General features: G+C 38.7%; 1 protein-coding gene across 1 annotated transcript in view; it reads right to left on the bottom strand.

Annotated features, from left to right (window-relative positions):
• Positions 1 to 94: 94 nt before the first annotated feature.
• The window catches only part of VIPAS39 (VPS33B interacting protein, apical-basolateral polarity regulator, spe-39 homolog), a 30,292-nt gene continuing 17,944 nt past the window's right edge, over positions 95 to 12,442 (bottom strand). The window contains exons 10-20 of the mRNA XM_081313725.1: positions 11,902 to 12,004; positions 11,791 to 11,818; positions 11,504 to 11,577; positions 9,868 to 9,943; positions 9,056 to 9,190; positions 8,610 to 8,651; positions 7,567 to 7,656; positions 7,112 to 7,198; positions 5,442 to 5,531; positions 3,652 to 3,756; positions 95 to 887 (exon numbers count right to left, since the gene is read on the bottom strand). Of these exons, the coding sequence (XP_081169851.1) occupies positions 867 to 887; positions 3,652 to 3,756; positions 5,442 to 5,531; positions 7,112 to 7,198; positions 7,567 to 7,656; positions 8,610 to 8,651; positions 9,056 to 9,190; positions 9,868 to 9,943; positions 11,504 to 11,577; positions 11,791 to 11,818; positions 11,902 to 12,004 (851 nt within the window). The 3' untranslated portion in view covers positions 95 to 866. The remainder of the gene's footprint in view (positions 888 to 3,651; positions 3,757 to 5,441; positions 5,532 to 7,111; positions 7,199 to 7,566; positions 7,657 to 8,609; positions 8,652 to 9,055; positions 9,191 to 9,867; positions 9,944 to 11,503; positions 11,578 to 11,790; positions 11,819 to 11,901; positions 12,005 to 12,442) is intronic.

Here is a 12,442-nt window from a genome sequence, read left to right as displayed (position 1 = left end):
AGTAGTCTCAGTTTCTAAATATTGTATCTTTGGAAAACACTAGTTACTTTACTCATGCTCATCTTTACAGCCAAACAGCCAGAGAAAACAAATATAAGGGAGGTAAAGCTTTATTTACAACATGGAAAGCGAAAGATAACATGACGCCTAGAAAGAAGAAGTAGATTTGCTAACAAACCTTGAAGCATAATTAGCAAGGGCCAACTGTTTTCATTAGACCTTGAGAGAAAATATAATTTGATTAGTTCAAAATTGGTAGATTCCATGTAGATCTGAACTCACATTCTCATTGACTGAACGGTCATGCAGTTAAACCCTCCAACATTTGATGAGGGGAATGTATGTAGGTTTACTCTTAAGAATCTTATGCAGCACTTTCCAAATAATTATCCCAGTTAATTGGTAATGGATGCTAGAATAATGTGCAGGACAGAGTTTTCATATCACTAAGAACAACAGTCTCACCCCTTAGATTCAAATGAGGGAAAAGCATATTTATTATACAGATTTTTTTTTCCTATGGAAAGCTGTCCTGATCACTTCAGATGACTAGACAATGAACACGAAGTGGAAGCATTAAGTTCTTGACTCAATCAAATATGCTTCCCTTGTCTATATAATGTTATATTCCTCATATATTTATATTGTGGAGTTCAACTCATCAGATTTGTGCTTCATTGGCTAAATGTCTCTTTTGGCCAACTCTGCCTAAGAGGTTCCTTTCAGTGAAGGCTTCACAGAGGCAGCATCTTGAGGCAACAGGCAAACTGACAATGGATTGAAATCAGTGCAGAACTGGCTTGGCAATCTTTCTCTTTGACCTCATTGAGTCAACATGAAGTGCTTCCCAAAGAACGGAGTGTCTCTCAGTTCTTCCACCGGATCTGCTGAAAGAAAAGCAGAATTGGATGTGGTTAATATAAAATATAGGGACGCGGTGGCTCAGTGGGTTAGGACGCTGAGCTTGTCGATCAGAAGATCGGTAGTTTGGCGGGTCGAATCCCAAGTGCTGTGTAACAGAGTGAGCGCCTGTTACTCGTCCCAGCTTCTGCCAACCTAGCAGTTCGAAAGCACGTAAAAATGCAAGTAGAAAAATAGGGACCACTACGGTGGGAAGGTAACAGTGTTCCATGCGCCTTTGGCGTCTAGTCATGCCAGCCACATGACCACGGAGACGTCCTCGGACAAGCGCTGGCTCTTCGGCTTTGAAACGGAGATGAGCATCGGCCCCTAGAGTTGGAAATGACTAGCACACGTGCGGGGGAACCTTTACCTTTAATATAAAATATAATCACATCTGAGAAAATAATTAGTAAATCTCTAGTCACTGAAGCCAATAAAGAAGAGGAATTTATAAATAACATGAGAAAATAGATAAAATAAGGTGTTATTTATCGTTGAAACAAGAATAGTGTTACTGAAACTAAATGATCCACTGACATGGCGTAAACCAACACAGCAATATTGATTTGAAGCCCAAAACATATTTAAAAAGTAGAAAAGCTACCAGCTTCATTTCACTCTCACAAGCTGGATAAAGTAAAGTGGAATGAACAATCATTTCCATAAAACATGGCTCAAAAATTGTTTAATTAGTTCAATTTCCTTGACATAAGTATTTAAGCTGCTGATAGATCTTTGGAAGTTATTTTTTCTACATACTAAAATTCAAACGCAGGTGGAGGACGCTTCCTACTTGTGGTAAAATGAATAGGAGAAAAAAAAATAAGAAAAAAGATAATAGGTAAGATTTCTGAAAAGGCTAGAAATTGATGTTCCCAATCACTTTTGATAATCTATACGGCTTCAAAATTCTCTGTGATCTCAACTGGCACCAATAATAAGAAAGAGTAGATATCAGGATATGGATATAAAATTGCAGTAGTTAATCTTGATCATCACACCTAATGATACCAACAGTGGCAAATTAAATATGTAACAAAACAAAGGGGTCCAAAGATAGAGCAACAAGATGTCCTCATTTCCTAGTATTCATCAAATGGAGGAACAGTGGCTGAGCAAAATACAGAACTTACATTATATTGCCAATTGAGGTACGTGTGACACTATTCAGTAACGGATTTCTGTATAAACTGACTGAAATTACTTAATTTGGTACTTAGAACAAATTCTGTGATCAAAAGTGTTTAATTTTGCTGCATGTCTTTTGTGCCAGATTGATGGAGTCTAGTAAAATGCAAAATAAATCTTTCAAATCTAAAGCATGTTTATCAGTGCATTACAGAATGCCACTCTGTATCTGGATTAAACACAACAGATAGCGGACAGTGTGTTTTCTCTGCTTTCAGCTTACCATGTTAGGTAAACTTAATTGATTATGGTTCAGTGTGATACATAAATCAGATCACAGGGCCCATTTGGCAATCAATCATTCTTCTAAAAAATGACAGCCAGTCAGAAATGTTGCACATTTTTCCGAAGAACTATGTAAAAAGACAGTATGATTGCAACTTTATCTAATTATACCTACAAGACCATAAATCACTATTAATTTATTCATTTCAATGTATTAGCTACCCAACTCTAATAGATTTTATTTTTATGCTTAAACAGAATAGATAAATAATGCTTTACACATTAGTTTCAAGTACAACTAGATATAGTTTTATTTGTAAAGAAAAGTTACCTGAACCACTTTAATAGTTGCCATAACAGTTGAAAGATTAAAAGGAGATCCTTTAACTCAGCACGAATGGACCTAAAGCTAAAGCCCTAAGGGTATTAATTTGAATTAGAAAAGCTTTCTTCTACATTAATAGCTAAATTCAAGAACTTATTGTCAAGGCCAAGGTTTTTCAAAATGTATCATATGGCTGCAAAAGGTACACAAGCAGAAAGGCTGAGTGAAGTAAATTGTGATGCTGTAGAATATATTTGAAAATTTGGACTTGGAGAAAAAATATTTTTGTTTTTTACTGATTTTAATGTGTTTTACTGTTTTAGAATGTTCTTTAATTTTTTAATTATAAAATACGTTCTGAATTGTAAACTGCCCAGGGCTATTCACTGAGTTGGGCAGCTATAGAAATTGAATAAACAAACAAATAAATCACTCAACTTGATATCCCAAGACACATAAAGAAACGTACACATTTTGGACATATAATGCAAGAACAAACCCTCAATGCCTTTGAAGGCAGGAGAAAAAGAGGCTGGCAGAAGACATGACATCACAAGTAGGAGCAATTACTGACTGACAGTTATAGACTGGGTCATGAAGAGTCAGAAGCTACTGAGCATATGAACAACAAAAGTTCAATTGCAAGAATTTTGGGATGATCCTTGTTTTGCCACTGGCTTACCCACATAAACTATCATGAGAAATATGAAATTCTCACATGGTTACAACAGGCCAATCCATCTGAACTTGAACCAGTCCTTCCCACTCCCCTCCATGTTTGCAGGCACTTCAGCTTGACTGGCTGAAAGCAGAGCTGTTTGGGTTTTCAACAACCAGCACAACAACTGCCTTTGGAGCAGAGCAGCTTGTGTGCTTTTGCTTAGACAGCAGACCCATCGAAGCAAAAACATTCTTGACATGTTGCTCTCTAGAAGTGGGAGGGTTTTTATTCGTTTTTTCCTCTGTGCTTCCTTTAACGAGTACATGTAACCTAATGTGTTCTTTCTTACTGGGTTACTCAGGATAGCATCAATCTTCTCCTCTGCTGGGGAACCCCGTTCAACTTTACATCTGTATGCCATCAGTTGCTGGCGGTCCTTCAAATCTTTGTATGTCTGGCAAATATCCAAAAGAGAAGCCAGTTAAACAAAGCAACTATTTTTTTTATCAAAAACTCAAAATCACAGTGATCCTAGACAGTTATCACCTATTCCTTCTCAGTAGCTTTCTGGAAATCCTGCTGCTTAGGCCGATATGGACTTAACAGCTGCCCCAGCAAAGATTTGGAACTTTCCAAAGGTGCTTTTTCAAAAGGCAACTGGGCTTCGTTTTTCCTTGAAGACATTTCGCTTCCCATCCAAGAAGCTTCTTCAGTTCTGACTCAGTTCAGAACTGAAGAAGCTTCCTGGATGAGAAGCGAAATGTCTTCAAGGAAAAACAAAGTCCAGTTGCTTTTTTGAAAAAGCAACCTTGGGACAATCATGACCCGGATACTGAGAAACTCCGTAGACATTTGGGACTCAACTTTTTTTGGGTGCAGAAGCAGTCAGCACATACTATTACCTAGTTCAGACATGTCAAACTCGCGACGTCACATGACGTCGCGTGACGTATTGGAGCTTTTTCCCCATTGCCGGCAATGGGGTGGGCGCGGTTTTGTTGCGACGCATCCGGCCCACTGGAGTGTAAAGTTAACAGTAGAAGGCTAGCTTTACCTAATACTTTCAAACCAATATTTTATTTCTACTATTAGGCTAAAATGATAATGGAAATGGGCAACATTTAGACAATTGATGATGTCTCTTAGTTGTGCTAGGTCGTAAATTCACTGACTTCTATCAAATTGGTAGGTTTTCATGGCTGTGATTATGGCTAAAGAAAAGGGCAAGCATCTGTCAAAGGCAGGAAGACTAAAACAAGATAGCAAAATATTTTCCTTATCTTCCAGAGATTTCGTTTCCTTGACCTAGAACAAATTCCACAGAACCTTCTTGTGTGACTAGCTACCAACAGGAATTTTTCTTATGCTTTATACTTAGAAGAAACACTCTAGTATGCATAGTACTGCCTAAATAATGTACTATGGAATCTGCTGGTTTTATACCTTTATTACATTTTACTGAATCAACATACATCAAGATCAGGCAATCTGTGGAAAATTTAATGTTTAATTTATGGAAACTGAGAAGAAAGCTGAAAGCTGAAAGAGATGATGAACTCATGAGATAGGGAAGGCTATTTTGTATATCACTTAAGAGTAGCAGTCCCCAACCTTTCCGGCTTTGCGGACCAGTGGTGACGGAGGGGGGCAGTGGAAAAGGAGATGGTTTTGTGTACACAGCTCCATCTGCGCAAGTACACTGCTTGCACAAATGGAGTTGCGCACATAAGTGCACTTGCCCACTGCTTGTGTGGACCGGTTCCAAATGGGCCGCAGGCCTGTACCTGTGACTTAAAAAGAGTCAACTGATTGCTTCATTGTAAGTGAGCTCAAACTGTAACAGAAGCCACATCTTGTTCAGAAGGGTCAAATGTAATATGCTGATAGTGATACATAAAAGCTATACTGAAAGGAGCAGCCAGCTGTTCTCGGATTTCTTTAAACATATCAGAAGCAATTTTAATAACAGAAGGGGATTGAGGGAGGCAGCAGCTCTGAAATACAAGCTATAGCAAACTGCTTCAGGTATTTTAGGAATAATTTAGGAATTTTTGACTAAAGAATCAACCCTTGGCTTCTCTGTCCATTCCACCATTTCCCACAGTCTCTTGGAAATGAATTTCAGCAGTGAATACATACATCGATAACAACATCATGGCACTTGTATTTCATAGCAAGGTTCAACTTTGTCTCAACGTTTTCTATTAAACGCACATATTCCTGCAGGACCTGTAGATAAAAAACAAGAAAATATCAGCAGAATATTCAGGATCCCTTGCTCATCTCCCCTAATTTAATTCTACATCAGCTTCACCATGAAATAACTTTATTTTACCCCAAATTATATTTCTTCACCAACTATTTTCCAAAAGGCAGATGGTCAACTCTATAATCAATGATGTATTAAATTAAAACAAACAACACATACGAAACTAGAGAAATACCTCTTCTAGTTTTCATGTATGATGTATAAAATTATTTGGGAAATGAACAAAGACTTTTCAAGATAGGCGGTTGTTAGCGTTAGAGGGACATGATCTATCCCAAGGGTGGCATGCTCATTTGTGACGGGAGTCAGGAAGCCCACCGAAATATTTTATTAGGCATTATTTGCGTAATATATTATTAGGGGATTGGTCGTTAGTTAGGAAGAAGTTTTATACGAGGACTCCGTATTGGCTATCGCCGATGGAAGCATTGACCTACCCTAATGTGTTTAACCCAGAAAAAGGGTGATTTATAAAGAATTATTGCATTCAAATGGAGAATTAAAATCTAAATCGCAATTCCAGGAACAGGGTATCCAGGTAGATTGGTGAGCGTATATGCAGCTTCGCAGTCGGTTTATGAAGGAGAGAGTGGTGCCAGGGATTACTAGAGAAGCTCAAGGATTCGATAAGATTCTTTTCGGGAAAAGCGAGAAGTTGCTGGCAAAATGTTATTCCTTACTATTGGATATGGATGGGTTAAATGAGCTTACAGAGGGCTTTAGGATAGCCTGGGTAAGGAATCTGGGTTACCAAATTGATCGTGATAAATGGTGGTCCATTTGGGAGAAAAATGTTAGGCTAACAAAATCTACTGCGTATAAGGAGAAGGTTTATAAGATGATGTTTCGTTGGCATCTCCCTCCAGCTAGATTGGGTAAAATGTTTTTGGGTGTGTCCCCAGCGTGTTGGAAGTGTGGAGAAAGAGAGGGCACCTATTACCACCAGTGGTGGACCTGCGGCAAAGCGAGGAAGTATTGGCATCGGCTTCATATATGGTTGAATGAGATTTTAGGACATTCTGTTAAATTGACTCCTGAGACGTTTTTGTTAGGCTTAAAACCAGACAATCTGAATAGATCTGCATGGTATTTGATGTCGCATTTGTTAACGGCGGCACGGATATTATGGGCTCAATACTGGAAGAATTCTGTTAGTCCTCACAAGGATCTGTTAATCAAGAAATTTATTGATTGTGCGGAATTGGACCGTTTGACCATGCTGTTGAAAGATAAGGGGGATACAGATTATTATTTATCTTGGAGACCGTGGTATGAATGGTTGACAAAAAGGGATGGTTACGGAAATGATTGATTATACAATGTAACAGCAACTTGTCTAAATCATTAGAATGTTTATTATTACGTCTTGTATTTTTTTTAAAAAGAATTTTAATAAGCACTGCGATGTATTGTTATGATGTAGTTGTGGATGATTTCAATAAAATAAAAAATATAATCAAAAAAAAAAAAGATGCAGGCAGCAGCCTATTGATCAGTGGAACACACCAAAACCAGACTACTGAACAGTTTGCTCACTTACCTGCACTGGGGCATTGTTCCGCTGCATTATCTCCACCACTCGATGGAAACCAATAGGAGCTCTTTTTTTGGTGTAGCCTAACCAATTCTGAAATCACAAATGGGGAAAAAGAAAATAGCAACCTGGGGATGAGATGCACTGCTAAACATTATTTAGGAGCAAGCAATAGTTATTCTTGGATAGCTCATTCACTTTTTGCATATGTCCTAAAAGAAGATGCATTCTTTCTTGGATGACGCTGCTCTCCTTTTCTGATGGAACTTACCTATAGGATACATTAGAAAATTCAAAAAGAATAATTGGAACAAGTCTGTATCTGTAAATGGACTACAGAAAATCCCTTAAGCATCGTGCAAGAGCAGACAGATAAGCACATGACTGGTATAAAAAATCATTATGCCAAGCAATACAGTATGAATCAAGGATACCCAAGATTCAATGAAGGTCAGACTCACCTTTGTTGTAAACAAGGCATCCACATCATGCCAAGCTCGGAGTTTGGCACGAGCAGCCAGAGCTGTTAGCACATACTGTTTATCTGGAATCTGTAAAGTAAAGAAATGGAAATTCTAGAAACAGCTTGAGAGATTTAGACTGTGATCCAGTGTGAAGTAGTTAAAGTAGTATATTTGGTTTCAGACGACCTAGGTTCATATCCATTCTTAGTTACAGAAGCTCACTGGATGATTTGAGGCTAATTGTTTTCTGTCAGCCCACCCGTCCTAAGTTGTGAGGAAATACTAGAGGAGAAAATACTTTGTATGCTGCCCTAACCTCTTGGAGGAAACTAACAATGAAAAGAAAGATAATTAAATTGTGTATCTTTAGTCATCTGTTGGTTGCTGAGATTCTTGTAATGAAAACAAAATTTCATGGCCCTTGGTCTGTTCTAGCAGGGATTTCCTTATACCTTATCCAACAACACATTATCTGGATGTTTTCCATACTTATTGCATTATTTTTCAAAGTTTTTCCTATTAACAATGAATCATGTAAAAATCACAATAATAAAACTAATAAAAACTAATAAAAACAATAGGCCATGCAAGCAGTCAGCCTGCCTCCAAATTAAAACATATCACACATTAGTCAACACTAGCCATTCAATAAGCTGGCGGAATTCTGCACGTGAAAAGGGGGTAATGCAGCTGTCTGTAAATATAATCTATATCCCTGAACCATGGTGCAAAAGAAAATTCCTCCCAAGATCAGGCCAAATTGAACGTAATCCCAAACTCACTGTGCTCTAATGAAAAGATGAGGAGCAAGTGAACAGACTTAAGGTCTTCTACTCTAGTATTATGGCTGTGAATTCAGTCTCTTAAGATCAGTACAATGGAAATTGCCCAACTAAGCCTTGTCACGTTTCACGGTTCTAGCTGCACAATCCCTTGAATACCTTCATTCCATAATATATATCCTCTGCGTACATTTCTAGGATCAATGGTCTCTTTTAGAACACGGATATGTATGCTTGGCAAACTACCAGTTTCCTTACCTTGAAGGTTTTCTTCAAGTTTGCTGGACTACTGAATGTTCCCTGGAAAAGAGCAACATTGCAACTTTTATTAAAATATTTTAACCAAGAAGAAAAAGTCGGTAACAAACGATATATATAGCTTACAGAATTTTCTTCCCAAACGTGAATTAAACCATTTTACATATAAACTATTTTAAAATGTATTATATGTTATGCTTAAAATACGCCAATGTTTAACATCCAAGGGAGCCTTATCTAAACTAGCCAAACGGAGGATAATAGTATTTTTTACGTTCAGTATATCAAATACCGCAGTATGTGAAGAGTGCATTATCTATCTGAAGACTATACAATATTTCAGATGTCCACTTGCATCTGGTGATATATGGCTTCTCCCTTATTCTGAAAAGACACCAGGCTCCACAGAAAAACACAGAGATCCCCATTGCTACTGCAATCCTAACCTCAGTTTCTGTGTAATGGTAGAAGCAGGAGTAGAAAAGCGTGGTGACCAATGGCATGTTTAGAATGGAAGCTTTTCTAGGGTATTTTCGAAAGATTTCTGTCTGCCCAGCTGACTCTAAATGCTTGTCATTCGCCTAGAAAAAAATCAGAACAAAAATGATTTCCATAGGGATAAAGACATCTAGTGTTACATCAAAACAATTTTTTTTTAAGTTTCAAAGACAATCCGGATTAAATCCCAACAAGTGGGTTGCAATCTTTTCCATATTTACACAGAGGTATATCCTATATTTAGAAGTGTTTTCTCCTAAGAAAATTTGGACAGAATTGTGGTCTTCATGAAATTGTTCCAGTCATTACCAGTTAGCTTAACTTACTCCAGGACATACTGAATTTCATGAAGGACAAGTAGGATAAACATTACATTAGTAATATCTGTATCCTAGCTTTATTTTTCTGAGATCTCATGGCAATAATCATGCAAGCCCAGGAAAAGATATGCCTTTTCTAAGGAGTTCTGAAACAGTCGCCCAGCATCTGCCATGGTGGCTCCATTATGGCAGGCATGGGCAACTTTTCTAGCCTTGGGGCAATATCTTTCTTTTGTTCCATGTCTACAAGGTTTATGATAGGTTTTACTCCTTAACCCTCTAATCCAGAAATGGGGAAAAAAGGGATTTAGCATTTTGGCCCTGTCTACTTTTCTTTTTAGTTCATATAAAAAGCCAGGTGTTACAACAAAGCAGGTCGAAGCCAAGAAGTCTGGAATAATCGGCACTGTCATGTACCCACTGGCAAAGCGGGACCTTACCTCAATGATGATCTGCCTTTCCAAGAGTGTATAATGATCCTGAACATGAGCAGCATCCTCTGATGAAAAGGGCAACCTAGATTGAAGAGTGGTGGTAGTTCACTTTTGCATTCTTCCTTTGTATAGAACAGTGGTGTCAAACTGCCGGTCCACGGGCCGGACGCGTCATCCGGAAGCCGCGCCCACCCCATTGCCGGCAATGGCAAAACTCTTTCGGTACGTTGTGCGACGTCACGTGACGTTGCGAGTTTGACATGTCTGGTATAGAATGTAAACATATTTATTCTAAAGCAGGTTCAGTGAGGCAATCTCCAATTGGGTATCCTACAAGTTACCAAAGAATAACCCTGGCCTAATAAACTTTACAAGCTATTTACTGAATACAACGAGCGCCGTGTGGATCAAGGTCAAAGGCATGCCATACATTCTACTTGCCAAAGTAGTCAGTAGACATCTATGAAAAGCTCATACAAGCAGGCTCTTAAGCAACCGATAATTAGACATTACAATGCATTAGAACCTGGTAATGTTTAGGTAATGTAGCAGCAGCTATTGATAGTGCTATTCTTTATTAATTTATCTATGTTTCTTTAAAAGCTTTTCATGTGTTAACAAGCAAAACATTTTGAGGCAGTGATTTTTGTTGAACTGTGGTTTTTTGGTCCTAAATATGCTGGTGTGGCCTTATTATTACAACTGTAGGGAAAAACATCTCCCAATCTATATACTATGCAGTGCATAAGTCTCTATAACTACTAGATAACCCATACCCATCTCATTTCAGAGATATTTCCTCACCTAAACAGAGAAGCAGAATGACCAGGGAGCAAAAAAAAAAGCAGTGGGAACAGGAGCAACTTCCAATTTCTTGCCAGCTTCGCCATTACATTTCCCTGTGGGAAGATGGCAGGGAGCATCTGAAAGCTCCTCTCCCCCTCCTCCCTTTTTTCAGCAGGCAGGTTATTGGCTGCTGCTCGGTGGGGGAGAGAGTGAAGGATTGCAAGGCAGGCTGGGAAACTGTCACAGAATGTTGAAAATGAAGTTCACATGACCACATCAGCAACAGCCAATAGGACTGAAGCAGCCACAACTGCCCCAAATTTCATTCCCCCGGGAGTCACAGATACCAGATTTTGGACACATTCAGTAAGTATTTGAGGTATCCTGGTTCAAAGACTGTTGCCCTGTGATGCACCATTTCACACAGTTAAAGGTCATAGCAAAGGTTTTAGTGGTATAAACTGTACATGGCATTCTTTTCCTTATTCGTCCTTTCTTCTCCCTAAAGAAAAGCCTCTTCCTTACAGCTTTCCATAGTTTTTACTTTGTGGGAAACAATAAGACTTCCTTTGACTCAGCCTTCCATCCTTCCGAGGTAGGTAAAATGAGGACCCAGATTGTTGGGGGCAATAAGCTGACTTTGTAATAATGCCGCTTGGGGGGTGTATGAAAGCCCTAACAAGCAGGCATATACATAGAATGAAGGCTACTGCTAAGCTTCTAAGCCGCCCTGAGTCTTCGGAGAAGGGCGGGATATAAATGGAATTAAAATAAAATAAATAAATTCTCATTACTTCCACAAGTTCTTTGCCTCTAAGGCTTATTCTCCTTTTATTTCTCCATAACTTTCACTTACCCAATGCAACTTTTCAGAAACTCCTTTCTTTTCTCAGCATCCAAGATAGTCAAATGTTCACGGTATTGGGTCAGCTGGAGATGGTGGAAACAAGACAAAACAGGCTCAGATGAAGTATTCAATCAAGGCTGGGTAGCCCTGGCCACATCTACTCAAATGTTTTCCCTCCAGAGATAATGGGAATGTAATTTCCATTTTTCCTGAGAATAAGTATTGTGTGGCTTGCCTTCAATTTCTCAGCATATTATTGTTTCCTTCCACTAAAAAAGAGTCTAGGCAATACTCACTGCAGCTTCCTCAGTTCTGTCCAGGAATCTAGAAAGGAAAAACATGTGTCAGACCTGTTCAATTTCCTAATCAGACATCAGTTTTGGTTGTATGCTCACAAGGGCTTTTACCTCAACAAGTCTAGGAGAAGTTTTTGGTCTCCAGCCTCCTTGAGAAAATGTATTAAATGGCGCAAAGCAACTTGCCGCATCTCCAGCTCTCTGAACAGGATCTCTAGTTGTAAAGAGAAGAAGTGCTTGTCTAACAAGATCAGGTCTGAGTAATCCCCTCACTCTTTCTTTTGCTTAAGTATTTCACATCTGTTGGCCATCCTGGAAAGAGAGGATGGGAAGGGTAGTCCTATACATCTGGAGGCCACAAGGTTGGGACAAATCAGCTTACTACATGGTCAACTAACTAGAAGAAATGAAAGGATCACCCTAGATATGCCAGCTCACTGCATGTCAGCGCACTGCCTGTAGCTAATTGATGGAATGGGGGCAACAAAATGTTGGATTATAAGGGAGTCTCTAATTTAGAAGTTCCAGCTTGAAAATTTGGTTTTTGTTGTATTTGTGGCATGTTGCTACAATATGTAAAATCTGAGCAGTATCCTTATCATTAAAAGGCAATGATGCAATGTAACAATTAATGAGTCAAAAGAAAGAGGGT

The sequence above is a fragment of the Vipera berus genome (assembly GCF_964194415.1).
Source record: "Vipera berus genome assembly, chromosome: 1".
Taxonomy (NCBI): Eukaryota; Metazoa; Chordata; class Lepidosauria; order Squamata; family Viperidae; genus Vipera; species Vipera berus.
Note: the sequence above shows the minus strand (reverse complement) of the source record. Positions and strands in the feature narration are given on the sequence as shown.